General features: G+C 38.5%; 1 protein-coding gene across 5 annotated transcripts; it reads right to left on the minus strand.

Annotated features, from left to right (window-relative positions):
• Positions 1-1,254: 1,254 nt before the first annotated feature.
• Positions 1,255-18,279, minus strand: LOC124407356 (RUN and FYVE domain-containing protein 2-like). 5 transcript variants are annotated; one of them, XM_046883421.1, is made up of 13 exons: positions 18,040-18,279; positions 17,218-17,283; positions 12,833-13,011; positions 12,650-12,759; positions 12,305-12,512; positions 12,041-12,204; positions 11,790-11,952; positions 11,603-11,719; positions 11,356-11,496; positions 9,382-9,479; positions 5,932-6,148; positions 4,939-5,178; positions 1,255-1,914 (listed from the first exon to the last, which is right to left on the minus strand). In XM_046883421.1, exons 1-13 carry the CDS (start codon positions 18,227-18,229, stop codon positions 1,774-1,776), a joined length of 2,034 nt encoding a protein of 677 aa, XP_046739377.1. In that variant the 5' UTR covers positions 18,230-18,279; the 3' UTR covers positions 1,255-1,773. The 5 variants fall into 5 exon arrangements, with proteins under 5 accessions (XP_046739377.1, XP_046739376.1, XP_046739378.1 ...); XM_046883420.1 differs by lacking the exons at positions 17,218-17,283; positions 18,040-18,279 and adding an exon at positions 14,615-15,139; XM_046883422.1 differs by lacking the exons at positions 17,218-17,283; positions 18,040-18,279 and adding an exon at positions 14,726-15,135.
• Positions 18,280-18,412: the final 133 nt, after the last annotated feature.

The raw sequence follows: 18,412 nt of genomic DNA on the forward strand, positions 1-18,412 counted from the left end.
ATACACACACGCTCACACATCCATGAACCGCGACACCCTATTCAAATGGTATCACACTACACCTCGAGTAGAGGAGCCAGCTATGATGATTTAGAGTTTAAACTTTTACACTGATTTACGTTTGTTGGATCGAGTGGGCAGACATTACAACGCGTTACGCGTATGACCTGCATCGCAATGCTATCGCAGGCCATTATTTACCAATCGAATATTATCGCCGATTTATTTTACATATATATGTATGTGTATTTATATGCATACCTACGTACCGCAGTATCGATTATCGGAGGGATTCGGATCAACTCACTTTTTATCTCGAGCTTTATTTTTATTACAATAAGGGAAGATGTGCCGGATACAGAGGAACTGATCTTTATTGCGTATAAATATAATAGCCAGTCTTGCGGCCATCGAATTTAGTGGACATCGCATGCTTTCGTCTCGCCTTAATTTCAGTGCATCGTCAACAGCACTTGAGGGTATATTAATGTACTTTGAAATCGTACAATAATCCGTGTGAATTTTACCATCTGCAGTTGCTAATCGGTGAAATTAATTATGCGGATGCTTTTGAAATTTATTCAACAATTATAAATTCTGCAGCATATACATATACCTCATATAATGTATAATTATCTTTTGGCGAAAAAAATTATTAATACATGCAATGAATCGTAATGCAGTTTTATGCGCAGTTATACAACGGTCAAGTTTATTGCAGACTGACTTTAATTTCCTCGGTATAAGAGGTGTATAAATTTCTCCGAGACATTTCAAGTGATTTTCATTCGGAAGCACATCGCAAGATGGCACACTTGTGACGCTGGTACTTCTGCAGATATAATTAAGACGGTGTAATGCCATTACTTGATGTGTTGAATTTAGTATCGGTTGAAAGTTACACTTGCAGGAAATTAACCATCCAACACAAGGGCATCACGTGTAATTTTGATTTTTTTGCATAAAAAGTTCTGTACATGAAAACTTAGCCTCTGTTCATTATTCTAAATCTATGTGTATATAGTAATTCAATATGCAAACTACATCAATAAAGTTTATACGGAATTCAATATTCAGTTAGTTATCTGGATGCTTTTAGAATTGTTAAAATTATTGTATGAAAATATTTCTCCGGATAAATTTCTTATTAATATGATCCATTTACTTTCCTCAAGGCGTTTCTAAGATAAAAATTTAATTTTCTTCAGAACAATATTTATAATAATAAGTATCTATATATATATATATATTTTTTTTTTTTTTTTGTCATAGCAAATAACTTTTAAGCTACAATTATATCAATAATTATATGCACAATTCTATTATATTAATAATGTCAAAATCTGCGAAACTACAATCACGGCGCTTCAACTTACCAAGCAGATCACATAAAATTGTGAAGGCAGGATATTCTGTCATGCATAGTATAGGACCCTGTGGAAAAAATATGTGTCTCAATTCCTCGACTCGAAAGGTCTGCATGTCCGATAAATCCGTTAACATGAGCAAGAGAGTTGATTGGAAATGGTGAACTTGAGAAACGGAAGTTTCTTCAAAATTTCAAACATCTCTCGTGCGGATCGAGATGGGATAACATTTCTTCGATATTTCTGGTTTATCAGGATTCCCCAGGTGTCGAATTTCCAACATGTAACACTCGTTTAGGCGCAATAATCCTGCACCGTTTACCAAAAGCTGCGCTCGAATCATAATGCAATGCTTTAAAATCTAACGAAAATAACGGCGATGGTTGGTTGCAACGGAAGCTGAGCGCTATGGCATCACGGAATATCGGCCAACCAAGAAAACGTGGCATTCGTCACACACGCGAACAGGCTTCGTTGAGTTTGGCAGTGCGATTGTATTGTCACTGCAGGAGTTGCAGAAGATCGCACCGCAGTTGCGGCAGTGATGCTGTAAAATGAGAAAATACTTTTCTTCATCAAATTTGTATAATTTGTGATGAAATTCAACGATTATCATTATTCTATTCAAGGAGGAGGGGGAGGGAGGCTCTTCTCGAAGTGGAGGGAAGTGAAAGAGGAGCTTTGTGCGTTCGATTAATTTCGTATTACTCAATTGGAAAGGGGTTAAAATTGAACAACTCATCTTTAACTCAGCTTGCCGGGAGGCATAGCAATTATCAAATATAAATTACGGCTCTGCAGAAGCTCGATCTTCTCGAGAAAGGGGGGAAAATTATAATTATACCCAAGTTTGAACACAGCTGACGAGAATCAGAGCCAATATGATAACATTGAGTGGAATATTTTAACGACTGACAAGTACAATCGAAGTTTTCTTTTTTCTTTGCACGTTGAAACTAGCAAGTACCTAAGTTGTCAAGCGCAGGATTAAGGTAATGTAAAGACCGTGACAGTGTCGATGGAGAAATATATTGAACTTGAATTTTGCGAAAAGTCGCATACATAGCATCGCGCAATGTCTGGATATCTAAATTGAATCGTTTAAATATTGGAATGAACATTCCGAGTCCCGTGTTATTACGCTGGAAGAAGTCGAATAATATAATTCCGATAACCAGTTCCCTCCCGAAAGTTAATTATTGAACCGTCTCATCCACGTGACTTATGGCCGAAATGTGGTAAAGTCGGCCCTGCTCCACCCCGCCAGACTTCAGTGCCAACCCTTATCGGCTAACAGTACCATTTATACCCGGAATAAATCTACAGTACGAAACTTGGAAAGAAGGTATAACTAGTTGGTGATAATCGGTTAGGTATATAACGGCTAACTCTTGCAAGTAATCTTACTTCTTTTCGACATTTATATATGTGTGTATATGTATATATAATAATATATTATGTATATTAGGATTAGGCTGGTTCTTAAGTTGGTCATATCGGAATTTCTTTGCACTCACCCCCAAAATAATCAGCATTATAGAAATAAGTCTGTCTGACTCCTCGAATTTTTCTGATAACTCTGACACGCACCGCCAAGCAGTTGAATTTTTGTATGGAAAAATGCATGCATTTGAATTTTTTTTTATGCAAACTGTCATTTCTTTAAAACCATATATTGTAAAGAAAAATACCTCCGACTATCCTGTAGGAAATTTCATGCTCTACAAAAAATATAAACTTTTTACAAAAACTTTTGTAAATCTAATATTTATCACGTCATTAGATAAAAAATGAAGACAGTTATTCCCTGATAACATGATAAATATTAGAATCTCTCCCATAAAACGAAAATCGTGTTTATATTACTGTGATTTAAGTTTTTCGAGGAGATTTTTGGCGTTCATACCGAAAAATCGAATAAAAATAAATCCATTTTTAATATGCGGTTAAGAATCGAGACAACAGATTAAAGAAATCGCGATATCGATAACAGCGAATAATATAATTTTCTGTGAAAATAATACAGATGAAGTTCCGATTTTGTACAAAGTTCGTAATAATCATTCCTTGGTGAAAAGTTTTCTTATCTAGCTAAACGGGCATTGACTCAGCAATAAACTTCTGCGCGACACAAATCACGGAGCAGAAATTGGAGCCGAGGTTAGAATTGGCGTCGTCGCGAGACGGCTTCGCCTCTTATTTTTATTTTTCATTTTTAGTAACTGTTTTTTTCCTTACTTCTTTCTACCTCTTCTACCAACTTCCTGATTTCCATTTAGTCGCTGGCCCTCACTTAGCTAGGCAAATTTATCGCCGAGCCAAACCTGCGGTAACGTTACCCGACCACTCACCACCAATCACTCGATTTCGTTCAATAGTAAATTATTCGAGGTAGTAACCGCGACTGTGTGCTGCTGCAGGAATTACCGAGATAACTCCGCCATTCCAAAGATCAAAATTATAGCCTTGGGAGCAGGAATTGCATCCGTGCGAAGATCTGAACACTTTACCGATATGCATGAATATTTATGTGAACTGAAGAGATGCGAAGGAAGTTATACGAGTCGAAAATCAATCAAAACTACCCCAATTTCACCGTTTTATAAACTGCAGTGAAAATTTCTGTCACACAGTTTCTTTCGCGAGTAGAAAACGCGAGCCGCCGAGTAATGGGTGAGCTAATTTATGATACCGGATTGCGAAACACCCGCTGTGACTTGGTGCCTCGGCGTCTTTATTTTTACACTCTATTTGTTCCCTGCATTCCCTGCCATTCGTGTGTTAAAGGTATGAAGCGGGTTGCGCCTGGCTTCTACCCTCTCTCTCTCTTTCACCCTTGGGTTTTAGGTATTTTTCTCGCATCCACGAGCGGAATGAAACCAGCGCATCGCCTTTCGCAAGCCGGAACCTTAGGTGGCCTATTCTATATTAAACAGTATGCTAATACACCCACTGTGAGAAAAATGACTAACAAAGATACGCCCCGGTCTTATTATTATGCGGTAACTTACCTCCTGTAAGATGCGGTAAAATGTATTCTGTACGTATTTTACAAGCCGTGCAACAACGTCTCTATCACATTCTATGACTGAATATGCATGTCATCATGAATATATATCGACTGATCTGACTTCAATAATGTAGTAACACCACCCACCTGAGCAGGTAGGCTTCGGACGGCCTGCGGAAATTTGCCAAGTAACTTCATCTTTGATCACTCGGCTGATTTCAAATCCATCAAATATGATCAAGACTCTAAGGATTAATTTTGCAGATTTTTCCAACGCAAGATTATGTAGAGTCGATACTAGCGAACTTTTAAGTTTGTTCAATTTTCACAATTAATCAAGAATTTCGTACAAATGTCGCGTGAAAAAAAAAATTCAAACACAATTGCAACATGAATATAAAAAAAGCTTGATCAAAGGCTGTAAATGCTATTTTTTAAATTAAAAAAAAAAATTTTCATCGCTTGGTTTTCGGAACCTTTCATCGCCCAACTACATAGTCGAGTAACCCTCAATTACCATGAATGACAGGCAAAGCAGCGTGTATACGAAAAATTTGTTACCTTTCTTCGCGCGATGTTAAAATCTCGATTGCATCTTTTGCACTGTGTGACAAGACGATCGTTCGCCCAGGAAGCAGCACCGTTTTGTTGCGATTGTTGGACGCTATCGGCAGCCTCCCTCAATTCTACAGCTGCCAATTTGGCAGAGCTCAGCTGTCCTCCGAGTTCTTCGAGCGTTCGTTCCTGTTCCGTACAAATCTCCTTGAGGGCGTAGTGTTCCTCTTGCAACGCCAAGAATTTCTGCAGAGTAAGAATCGAATCGCGTGATCAAAATACGTGTGCATTAGAAAAAGAAGAAAAAAAAAAAAATTCCAATCTCCGAGTCAAATTGTGAAATACCGCCTCATTGTTGGCCAAATTTAAAAATACGAACGATCATTTGTTTGAACTTGCTTTTTATTTTCTTGTACAAAGGATGAGAAAAATCGTTCTTAAAGTAACAAATTGGCCCGTTTTCATAAAGAAATTTACTAGAAAACTGTTATCTGCCATTCGTGTTTAACTCATGAGCACACTCGATTTGCTTGAAACAAATGTAATATTAAGTCTCGTGATAATCAGATATTGGTAATTTCAAACTCTTTTTAAAACCAGAAAGATGCCGCAACAATGCAGCAACGAGTAACAGAATTTCTCACAAGTAGAAAACTTGCATTCCGGTGTTCGACGATTCGTCACTAATCGACTAATTCGATTGAAGTTTGGATAATTCGGTTTATCGAAAAAAAAAAATATCCGATTGATTCGATTAGAATATCAAACATACGATCGTTATTATTATTACATTTTTTTTAATCTACTCAACTAGATCCCTTAACCAATGATTAAGTTTTAATTGAAGATCTTGTGATATTGCTGTGCTTTTTTAAAGGAGTTGTATCACTATCAGATTCGATTCGATTCAACTAGAATTCGCCAGCCCCTGAAGAAGATCTTGTTCCGTTTTTCGGGGACAAATTTCAACGCCTCTTTGTGCAAACGTATAATATTTACCTCGGAAACCTGCTTCAACTGATCAACCTCCTGGTGAAGCTGTGATATCTTTTCCCGGTCCTTGACAGAGGTCTCCTGAAGGGCGGTTCTCCACTCTCGTTCTATCCTGAGCTCCCCCTCGACACCGCTGGCCCAAGCCTCGCGCTGAGCAGCTTCCGCCCCGACGACTCGAGCTCGTTCCTCGGCACCGGAACGGATGCCTTCCAACACCTTGCATCTGGCCAACGTGAATTACAGGTAATCCTTGATACATTTTGATTCAATCGCGTGCATTTCAACGGGGGTTTCAAGGGCGACGATGAAACGGAACGCAACGGGATCGTGACAATTATCGGTGATGTATTCATTCGCTTCGGAAGTTCATTTGCATCTTTATGGCTGCGATCGGGTTTCATGCTTTTGGAGAGTAAAGCCAGTTGGGACAAAAACAGATGACAGATGAAACGTCTATGATTAATCCACGGACAATTGAATGATATTTAATCAATTTTGGTACCGGTTACTGTTCGAAATATTATTTTCTAATCAGTAGTTAGACTTAACTGCGCGTTACTGATATGAATGGATTGGAAAAAACAAAAACGACACGTACACGAAATCTTGGCAGTTATATTTGACAGTGGAATTAAATCGAACGTCTTGTATTTAGAGAATAATATAGAAAAACTTGGTTGGTACACTTAATTGACTTACGTTTAAAGTAACTTGGTTCATGTATGAGATAGAATCCAATAGACGGTAGTGAATTTACAGTATATAAAACGCGTTCATGTAACAATTAAAATATTTTCGTTAAATAAACTTCGCGGCAATAGTGACTAATTAGTAATAGTCGAAGTTAACTGCATTCAGAAACTATTTAATGATCAATTAATTATTTGCACTTAAAAGTTATTTCGATCAGTCAGACTAGCAAATACAACGACTTTGTCTTATACGTTGAACTTCGCAGCAAATTGCTATCTCCTATGGGATTGCAAGCATGGGATGAAAGAAAAGTTTTATGTCGATATATGAAATTCAATTTATTGTGAAAAACCCATAATCTTTCAGCCGCTTTACGAAATGTTCTACAATTGTTATGGTTGACATCAGTGTTCGTGTCACGTCCGTCAATAAACCATTTTCCAATCAAGACGCCTTGTGATAAAACCAGATTTTCTATACCAGAAATGAATTGACTTATCCAATCGATCACTCAGAATAAATTCATACGAAATTATGTCTAATCTATAAGATCTGAACGTGTGATGCATCGACAATCAACCTCTATTTTATGCTGAACTAGCCGATTGTTGTTTATTAGTTTTCTGATCTCTACCAGTAGATGGTATTCACTATAATCAGATACTGGGCATTTTGACGGCGACAGAAACAGCTTTGGAAAAGCTCTTAGAGAATAAATTAATTTAGAGTACTCGTGAAAATCAACTCGCGTTTCTCAATTTCAACAATGATTGAATCCTTTGTAACGTCGATTATTCACATGAGATATTACAGATGACTGGAGTTGATGAAAACTGACCACACGGGTTATTTGAATTTAATATATTTAGACCTTCGGTTAATGAAAGTGCATTTTTATTATTTGATTAGCTAAATACGAAAGTTTGAACTCAGATTTGAAAAAATCATTGATCTACAGTAATCTACAGGTTCTATTTCTGACTGTTCCGTTGATTAATGCACTCTAAGACAATAACTCATGTTCAGACGCTACCGAGTGTTGATTTCTCGTAATTTTTTAGATTCATTGAACTAATATTCATAATTATCCAGCTTGCGTAGTAAATTTACTTCGGGAAAGCTGCACCTAATAGACAAACTCTTAACTTACCTTATCCGCCGAGGATAAAATTATCTGACAACTCTAATATGGACGTGCTTGTAACAAAAAAAAAATTAAGACCGTTATCTCCTGACGTGGATTTTTTTCAATTTACACAATCTACATGCTTCTGAAAAATTATGTCTCGGAAGGGTTGGGGGTAGAAAAATAAGTTTTATTTGCCATATTCTAATCCGACGCAAGTATGAAGCGTACAACGGACAGAGAAAACGATCTAATTCGACCATCAGCCTTAGGATAATCAAATGCGGTATGTTTTATATATTAATGTTTTATTTGTTTAGTCTTATACAAGCACACGTGGTGTCATTATGAGTTATATTGCTGATCGCTTGATATATAGGTATGTATATATACGTATACATATATATTCGTGTGTGGCACTTTAGCGAACATAACGAATATACGTACAATTGTTATTAGAAAATTGCGTTACTGCATCCTTACACCGTTATTCGTTTGTATTATTATTGGCCGAGAAACATCGAGTGGCAAGATCCACAAATGATCGAAACAATTTCTATCCAAGAAAATCATCCGCATAAGTTAACATGAAAATAACAGTACAACATCTTGTATGTAACCCACATAACTACGTTTATACGCAGACTACCTAATTAGACTTAAATAAAATAATAACTCTCTTCGGTTTTTTATCACAATTTTAATACTGGAACATAAATATATTTAGTATTTATACCATAATATGTATTATCTGATAGCGCAATTTAACGGTAAACGATGTACGCAATGCCCGTTCGGTCAAAAGCAAGTGAATAACTCATATCAATGGATCATCGTACAGCAAATCGAATATCGATTGAAACAGCTTTCTTGTGATCATTCTCAATTAATCATTCAACAATTATTCATCCCTGTCATCGATCATCAAGTGCGGCGCGGATGAAATACTTGTTCCAAGGTTACAGGCTGATTATTACATGTACACCGACACCAATGGTTAATTGCAAGGTAACAGGGAAGTCAAAGCCCTATTCATATATTCACCATAAGCAAGTAAGACATTTAAGAAAGAAATCAACCAAACCCTGTAAGCGAAAAATCGTGCATGTCATCGTCCCTCTGTCTCTTGCATTATATCGTTAAGCTATCTTAGAATCATAATTATCATCAACGTTGTGTCAGAGTTATCTGTTAATAAATAAGAAGCAGGAGCGTATTAACTCAGACTGTCTGTGGAGTGGGCACGAATTTTTCACCCAAGTTTAGACTAGAATGAATTCAGGCACGTATTTCAAATTTAAATATGAATGAGAGTCGTCAAAAATCGAAGCTCGTACTCGACTAGAGACGTCTAATATCTAATTTTATCATACAACAAAAATATTCCCAGCATATTCATCTTCGAAATATTAACAATACACGCACTTTCACTCTTATCTTATTATCGTTAACTTCCATGCAATATGACACCATCACTGATAATTGGCGATGCCGTGGCCCTTGAAAAACATGGTATAGGATGGCAACAATTGTTCGCCCCCAGGGACAAAGAAACACCACAAGAAAAATTGCCGGAAACAAAGAATAGCATAGGGTACATGAATTTTAGTGATATTAGTAAAAATATGTAAACATACTTCTCATCCATTTTCTGAATGGTCTCAGTCATGGAATGTGTCTTTGCTTCCAGCTTACTGATCAGTTCTGTCTTATGCTTAAGCGAGCCCTCACACTCCTGAAATAAATCTCTCTTAAGTATATCGTTGAAACAATTTGTTTCATAGCATCAATGGTAACGTCTTGCTGTAACCGTGCTGGGAATATTTTAGAAACATTCATTATAATTTCCTTGCTTCAGCGCACGTTAAATTTATAGATTTAAAACTAATTATTCAGAGTATAGATGCTGTGCCTAATATCATGTGCGTCCAAAATATGAACCGAGTACGGATACAGCTGAAAAACAATCGGAACATAACATCACATTTCTGTGATACAATTACAAACTAATATTCCTCTCGATGTAAACAAATTAGATGTAGCCATAGCAAAATAATAACGTTTCGCTGTTTCATACTGCGAATACTTCAAATCCAGCGAAGTCAGTATGCAAATAACGGCACAGCCAAATTTTCTCACAATCAGTTTTATTTAAATTAGACAAAATTCATTAATCGGATAAAGGACAACTGATTTTCAGCAAATCAATATAATAACTTAATTGCTTGTTACTTTGTTCTGATTGATTTGCCATAAGCCCCAATCCAACCAAGAATTCGTTCTTATAAGCTTCAAGCATCACGTATCAAGATAAAGTTATGGATCTGGAATTAGCCGAAAACACTTGTACCAAGAAAAACATAAGTCCAAAAATGGTTCGCGAGGAAGCATAGAATCCCCAACAATCAATAATAAAATCCCTAGAACAAAGCACCTGCTACATAGCAACGTACCGTTGCAAAGATATAACTGAAATCATTGTTTGAAAAACAAAAAAAAAAGCACGTACGAGGAAAAGCGTTGAAAAATTCTCATTGTCGGCGAACTAATTGTGGCCGTTTTAATTTTGGTAAGAGATACTAAAAGTGAATATCCGTTGATTTTTGTTACAAGCTCCGCTGTCGAGCCTTACGTTTTTAAACTTTGAATGCAAACTGAACCAAATTAACGCGAAACAGTCACGAAGAATTGGTTGTGTAAGGAAAACGAAAACGAAGAGTAAGAAACAAGAAGCGAAAAGCTCAACCCTAGAACGCTTCAATCTTTCGCTTCTTCGATGGAAGCTTCTCTCGGTACTTTTTCCGAATTGGCTGTCCGATTAGGATCCGACTGCTGGAACCGAGCGAGTTCGCCGACTGACACCCTAGGCGAGGTAGGACTATTTTTTACAAAAGACTTAGATCCGGTTACTGGAGTTGTTGGACTCCGACCACATTCCGCATCTTTCATTAGATGGTTGTATTTCTCGAGGTTGTTCAGTAACTTTCCGATCTGATTCGTCTTGGCATGAAGCCGGCTCACCATCTCACCCTTCTGCGTCAGCTCGTGCTCGCACTCCTACAAGTCAAACATCGAGACAGGCAAGTAATGAATTTTCAAAACACGGCTCGAGCAAAATGGCGCTTTTCGTGTCGCCGGACAACATTTTCCTAAGGTATTTTCTATCTTCACGTTTCCAACTTGCAATAGGTGTCCTCATCCATTTCAAACACAATGCATGATTCGTCGATCAAAGAGCTGGTAATACGCAAAGAGCGTGAATATCATGATGTGGGGCTAAAAGTTAAACTCTGTGCAAGATGCCTGATCTCACGGTTATAGGTGATCAAAATAAAATCAGTTTTCCTAACGTAGACATTTCAACTTTCAATGCACAGCCCTTCAATGGACGTAGCAAGCTTTTACATCCCATGAATTATTAAAATGAGAGACCAAGATCGCGAGGAACCATTCATTCAGCTTCACGAGTTATTGAGGTTGACAGATCGGATAAGACTGAATTGAGGATACAGCCACTGTGAAATACGGATTATGCATCGATACAGAAATTATCACCTGTGGAATATGAAATGTAATCATTATTTAAAATTAAAGACATATTGTTACGTCACCTGCAGCTTTTTGTACATCTCCAAATTGATCGATTTGATGTCATCCAGCTGCCTTCTCAGAGATATTATAGTGTCCTGTTTCTCGTGAATATCTTTTTCCAACAATTTCATGGCAACCTCCATTTCCGACTTCATGCTAACCTACTCCATAAAATGTTTTAGGTTTCTTTCCAGAATTCACATATTTTGAAAAGAGAACATCAGATATCGGCTGGAATGGAAATTAGATTGGACCAACGTTACGAACCTGTAATTCCAACTCCCTTTCAGCCTCAAGCCTTTGCTTTTTTTCCACTTCTAGCCTACTTCTCAACTCCTCTATCTCCGACGTAGTCTCAGTGATTTTGACGGGTGCTTTTCCGTTCTGAAATAAAGCGGAGGCTGTTAATACGGAGACATCTTCAAATCATTCTTGTGTCAGTGATGACGCGTACCTCGTTTGGATCCTTGACTTCGATACCAAGTTCTTTTTTCAGTTGCCTATTCTCGTCATGGAGTGAGAGAATATTGTTCTTCGCGATTGCCAGATCTTCCTTCATGAGAGCATTCGTCGTGGTAAGAGATTCGACCTTTGTTTGTAGATTCGTTACAGTCGCACTGAAATACGATTTCATCACTCAAGATCATGCGAAATCTATCGAATTTCCATCCAACTGATACTAGGTACAAACAGTCTTGGTCCTACTTTAGATGCCTGTTAAGCTCCTCGATGTAGTTCTTTTGGTCGAGAACAGTGGTCATGTTGTCGTTCTCCAGTTCGTCGTCCGGTGATTCGCCTGGAATGTGATTGCTGCTTCTCAGGTACAGGGAGAAGTCGATTACACCCTGCTGGCAGTCCAGGTCTTCTTCCTGTTCCCCGCAATCGATACCCACCAAGATAATTAGCATCGGATGAACCGAGACAAGTTACACGGCTCTATCTCTCGCTGCCAGGCTTCGCTACACTAACCTTGACACAGAAGTTGCAGTCTATAACATTGAGGCCAACCAGCAAACCCATTACAACAATGGCTTCGTCGCTCATCATTAGTGCGTCCGGTTCAAAGTATTCAGATAGAATGTCGTCCTTGTGATCGATTAGCACTTTTAGGTAATCCGCAAGTTTCTTTTGCATCAGCGCCATCCTCAGCCAAGCTCGTGCTCGGCCCATCGCCGTCCTGTAAATATCAGGACCTTGAGGATAAAATCACTATTATACCAGTTGAGTTGAGTTTCCACTTGAATTCGCGAAAAAAACATCCTTAGGTTATTCGAGACTGTCTTTCACCGATTTGCGAATAAGGTTGATTGATACCTAACGGTCGGTAGGTCGCGGATACTTGAGGTGATGTCTTGTGCTTCGGGACAGTATTTTTCCACAAGTTGAAGAATGTCCCAGAGTTCTTTTTTCGGGCCAAGGAGTCCCTGGAAATTCAATTCGTTATTTTTCTGATGTCAATTATGTTTTGACAAGACTGCGTTGAGCTTGCAGCCATACCTTCTTAGGCCGTAATCCGTGTCTGAGGACGTGTTCGAGAACGATGAAAAAATGCTGCAGAGGCATATGATCCGAGTCCAGCATACGTCCATATTTCAGAGATGTCTCAATCAATTCCTTCACGATCAGCTTCGAAATATTGACTAGGTTGCTTCGTTCAATAATCACTGGATCTCGTGCTGTAAAAATAACAAATTGCCCAATCCGAAATGTCAGGATCACAGCTAAACTGAGCTTATTTATCTTCTCCGTCGTTAAAATTTTGTCAGAAATTCGAAAAGCCGTGATACTCTCTAAATCGTGTATGACTGTCTTGGAACTGCAGGTATTCAAATATAGACCGTGTATTTAGAGTCAAAGATTTGGCGAATTGTCCCGCATTTTACATAATCGATTCGAGAAGCAAAGCCACCGCTTAAATGCTGCCATCACATGCGGCGAGAAAATAATCTTACGAAAATCGAAATACTGCGAAGCAAGCCAATGCAGATATGATTTTACAACGCGCAATGCAGCTTCAGCGTCAAATTGTGTAAACAACTGTACAAATGAAGAACCCAGGAAATAAAGTTTCAAATCCAATTGACCATGTGTTGGAATGACGCGGGCCGAAGCACAACGTTTATTACGATTACTTAAAATGACATGCAAAAAATTAATTCGAACAAGGCAGAATAAGATATGTCGAAGCTGAAGCTAGTCAACCTTTACCGAGTACCCAAACTAAGTGCAAAGTGAGAAAACGAGTTTCACTCGGAGTTTTGAAACTCACCCTTGCATGAAAGCGTGATGGCGATTGATTAGGGAAGATAACGAGAAAAAATGAAGTGAAACGAAAGTGAAAGTTTGAAAAGACGTTTTGAAGAAACAAAAAAATAGCGACAGGCTGAACGTTATATACTTTTACTTTTCGATGAGTACAGCTTCTACAGAAAAATTTAAAGGTGATTGATTGAGTCCAATTAGAATCGTCTACCTCATGAATCGGTTCCAGAATTTTGCAATCAAAATACAGCGCCTATTAAGAATGCTAAAGCGTCCTAATCGCAAGTTAGGAAAAGAGAAAAAACCGGTTCAGAAATCTCCAGCAATATTGTATGCGTCAACGATAGTGAACACGACTAAAATATCATCCCTGCTATACGTAGCAAATCCGAATAACACAAGCTATCAACAGTTAGAGAAAAGTTTTTACAGTTATAGCGTCCTGAACGATCAAACTCCGATGTCCTTATCCAACTTTATATTATTGGGCCTATTTTTTCCACCATAAAAATTTGCAGAAATTGCCTGAAACAAATTTCACGGATAATTACTTCCAAAAGTGGAAAAAATTATATTTCTGTATAAATATGGCATAAAAACTGATGTTCGTCATCAATTGCATTTTCGCGCTATAACTATACTATAATATAAGATTTCTTAATCGTTTTCCGATCAATTTATGAGGACTTGGTTAGCGAGTAAAATGAATTCAGAAACATAAGATTCCAGTCAAGAATACAAAAATTGAATAATTTTATACCATTTTCTCTACGAAACCTTTCCTTAAACTGTCGCTACCTTAACTTGTGTTTTTCAACATTTTTCAATCTTATTTTTATTGCACAGTATGGATATTCCGTATGATTCGTGTTCACTATATCATTGTCACAAACAGTGTTGAGGGTGATTTTTTCATGAACGTTCTTCTCGTCTCTCAGCCTCGGATTCAAATTTGATTCCGAGAGCTTCAGCCTTATATTGCTCCGCGATTATTCCAGTGCAAATAATAATACAGACACAAGAAGCTGGAGAAGAGTGGCAATGGTGGCGAGCTGGACATGAGTGCGTCGCAAAGCGAAGGAGTTTCGTGTCGTTGGTGACGGTGTCGATCGTGATGGTGGTTTGTACCGCTAAGCGGCAACGGAGGTGACGGTGAACGCTGCATGGAGTCCTGCATCGAAAATTCGACGTCCTGGAGCTCCTTCAGGCAAAGCCATTCCCCGTCTACGGATACCCGGAAGTTGCACAGGTAGATGGTGTCCTGGGCCCCGGCCATGTCTTGTTCGATCATTACCCCGTCGTCGTGGCCGCCGCCGCCGCCCCCGTGATGATGTTCGCTGAAAGGCCGCAGCTTCACGCCGGTCTGAGATTCTTGTCGCATAGGAATTCGTCCAAGGCGCCCTCTAGTTCTCGATATCGACCGGGTTTTATGGCGTCACCGTCGACCACTTTTTGACTTTTCGCAATATCCGTGTACTTCTTACGCGTCTTTGGTACGAAGTCCTCCAGCAGTCGCTTCCTTTCCTGGATATCCTGGTATGACGTTCAGAAATGGAGCCCACTTCTTTGGGACTTATATTTCTGAGCAGTCAGAGATTTACTCGGTTTAAGTCCCAAACGGTTGGCGGAAAAAAACTGAACAACAACAAACGAACGGCACACTCTCCAAAGTCACTGGTACCACGTGTTATCCGTACTCCGTACTTTGCTTGTAGTTTCATTTAACATCTTCCCTTCGGTAACTCCGAAGAATCCCATAATTATGTTTTGCAACGATTTCACTGCAACGCGGATTAGCGATGTGTACGAAAAGTAGTCTCTAAAGACGAATTGTTTTCTTTTGCGCAACCTTTCACGGACTGGTATGAAGTCTTGACCTTATTGCAATTGTTATCATTGCAACGAGCGGACGTCCGACCTAAAGGTCTAATACTCAAATCTTTCGTATGCACTCTGACAGCTCAATTCCCGGCGAAAATGGCCAGAGGCAAAGGGGCTGCCCATTATTGATTTTCGCACCGACTTTGCCTCCACCTACGTTAATCAATAATACCGCCAACACTGGCCTTGTAGGGTGCTGCTTTCGTTAGACACAATTCAGAAGCAGTCAGACCGCTTTGGGGTAACTCAGTCGGCAAGGTAGAACAATGAGGGTAGGCAACATCCACAGTTTCGGAAATTGGCATTGAAAAGTCAGTAATGGGGTATAAAAGATTTGTTTATGCTTTCATAATTCTAACCGAATAAAATATGGTGGTACATCGTGTTGGTTATAATAGGTACGCAGATGCAGTGCCATTGATCTGTTTGTCAGTAGTTTTTGCATGGGATTATTAATACTCTGAAGTAAAAAAAACTTGGACAATCGGTTTTCCAGCGATTCATTACACACGGGTATTCCTGTAATTGGTCCAGAGACCGGAAAAAGTTCTTGTAGAATTCGAGGACTTGAGCTTTTAACAATTATACCGGCTTTATTCTGCTCGGTATTTTCTAAATATACCTATCTGCCTATATTGAACCTTTGCGTAGGCCTCGAATTATTCACTTTGTGTGAAAAAGACTTCAATCTTTCAATCACTTTTCACACCACTGTGCCTTAAAGCGAAAGTATAGGTTTCAGTTTTACAACTATTATTAATCTTCGCGGCAGAATTGTTATTACATGTATAAGAATTGCATAAAAGGGTTACTATCGACAAAAAGGACGTAATAAAGTATCAAGGAAGCAACAGAAAGCGAAAAAGAAAAATTCAAGATAGAGAGTACAGATTTTCTTCCTTTTTTTAGTGGCGAATAAAGTTTGTTTTTTTAGTTTGGGTTTACACTGACCAGTTGCTTGTATTCATATTTTCTAAAATTGATCCCACCAAACGTATGAGGAGTCTTTTCGGTTGCTCCACACACAGAGAAAGTATTAATATAAATTCACCAAACACATTTACAATTAGTCATGAGAATTGTTTGCCTCAAATATTTTTCAATCGAGTCAAATAAATGGCGCTTCGTTAAATGACGCAATTCGCTTACCAAATGCCCATTTCTTCGAATGGAGTGAAATTTCTTTACATCAAAAATATACTGGTTTCACCATATTTGGCCAAGTCAACTAATCTCTTTCATTCTTTGTATGCAACACCTTCTTTGTATTTTCTAGATTTCCAATCCTGCAGCTTAAGTTAGTACCAGCATGAAATTTACGATGATATTAGCGGCAAAGCAGCACTAAGCAGTAATGATATGTAAAGTTACACAGAAACAATATATATTGTGTATACCCATGTTAATGTTTTTTGGTGTAAGAATGTGTTGTGTCTGGTGTTATATCGCTTAGTACTTCTTTTATATTAGGTACTACGACATGCCACAATACCAATTCGAAACTAAATTTTTATTCATTCCATACCAAGCAAGCCGCAAATGTAACAAATCACTGAAATCCCGTTCGTCCATTTCATTTTCGTCTTATTTGCTATGCAAACAATTCACGGCATGAAAATAAATTTTGTCCTCATCTTTCAAAGGTCAAACATAACGTCCCGTAACCCATAAATAATGCGACATAATATCGAATTTGGATTAGACATATTTGTACGCTATATCGATATTTCGTTATTTACCTTTTGCCTCATAGTTGGACTGCAATCGTCCAAAATCGTACGAGATATTCAATTTTGTAATGAAATCTGTGAACCACGAATATTAATTTAACTTCGTATAATATTCGAGATTGGATTCTTAATCGAAAAGATATTGATTCAAACCTTTTTAAATAATTTATTTACACCTTCCAATCAGTAGTTAATGTCTATAAATTAATTGGAATAATCAATAATTCTATCAATAAACCGCCACATGAAAAATCTTTCAAATTTCCAATCCGATGCTATGAAAATGAGGAAAATATAACAGCGTACAAGAATTCTACAAAAAGTGTAAAAATAGTAAAAGTTTTTCAATCACAAATATACTGAAAATAAATACCGTGTATCCTCTACTATACGGTGCAGTTTTTTTGCAATTCAATTTCGTAGGCATAGGATACGAATAGACCGCGTTACACGCGCTCCTGAAAACCCGCGAAAAACACTCCGATCGTCCACTGTCAGTGGATTTAAAAACCAACATGGTATTCCGACGAGCCGTGCAGAGTCGCTACCTGGCGTCGCGACGCTCACTCACTACAGTCTCGACTCCGAGACTCGACGAAAACAATTGCCACGCGCTTCAGACGCACAGTGGCGTCGGCGCGGCGGCATCGCCGTCGCTCTTCTTAATTGGCCAGAAAATCGCATCATCGAGTGCCAATAACAGCGAGTCACCTCCAAGGTGAACGGAGATTTGAAATTTTTCTTTCTTTTTTAGTTTTTTTGCTGTCGTTTCTCCTCATTTGTTGTTAAAAATAAAAATTTTGTAAACAGAATGACATGCAGCCTACTTACGCCTCGGTGTCCACCACGCGTCCAACTTCCGAGGCCTCGAGACGACGAGGTCTGGCCACCTGTCTTCCCGAATCGAATAACTGGACGGCGATCGCGAAACACTTTTGTCATTATCGTCGGATAAAATGCTACTCGTCAACGATTTTTCGGACGGTGAAATTGGCAAACCTTCACTGGTTTCCGCAGCCATGTTTACATTCGGTATCACACACCGAAGGCAGAGTCACACCGTTATCGATAAACACTCGACTGCTTGTGACTAGCGAGTCTTCGACCTCGGAACTATCTCGATATCGAGCTTGGCGGCATATTTCAAATCGCAGCGCGGGAAACTGCTACGCCATTGCCGTTACGTTCGAATTTTAAACTTTTC

The sequence above is a fragment of the Diprion similis genome, chromosome 6 (assembly GCF_021155765.1).
Source record: "Diprion similis isolate iyDipSimi1 chromosome 6, iyDipSimi1.1, whole genome shotgun sequence".
Lineage (NCBI taxonomy): Eukaryota > Metazoa > Arthropoda > Insecta > Hymenoptera > Diprionidae > Diprion > Diprion similis.

Excerpts from the sequence above, each read along its gene's own strand:
- LOC124407356 (XM_046883420.1), bottom strand. The coding sequence starts at position 14,978 with ATGCGACAAGAATCTCAGACCGGCGTGAAGCTGCGGCCTTTCAGCGAA. Across the intron at positions 12,513-12,649 it reads CGCGACCTACCGACCGTTAG|GACGGCGATGGGCCGAGCAC; the intron begins GTATCAATCAAC and ends TGATATTTACAG. Across the intron at positions 11,720-11,789 it reads AAGTCAAGGATCCAAACGAG|AACGGAAAAGCACCCGTCAA; the intron begins GTACGCGTCATC and ends GCTTTATTTCAG.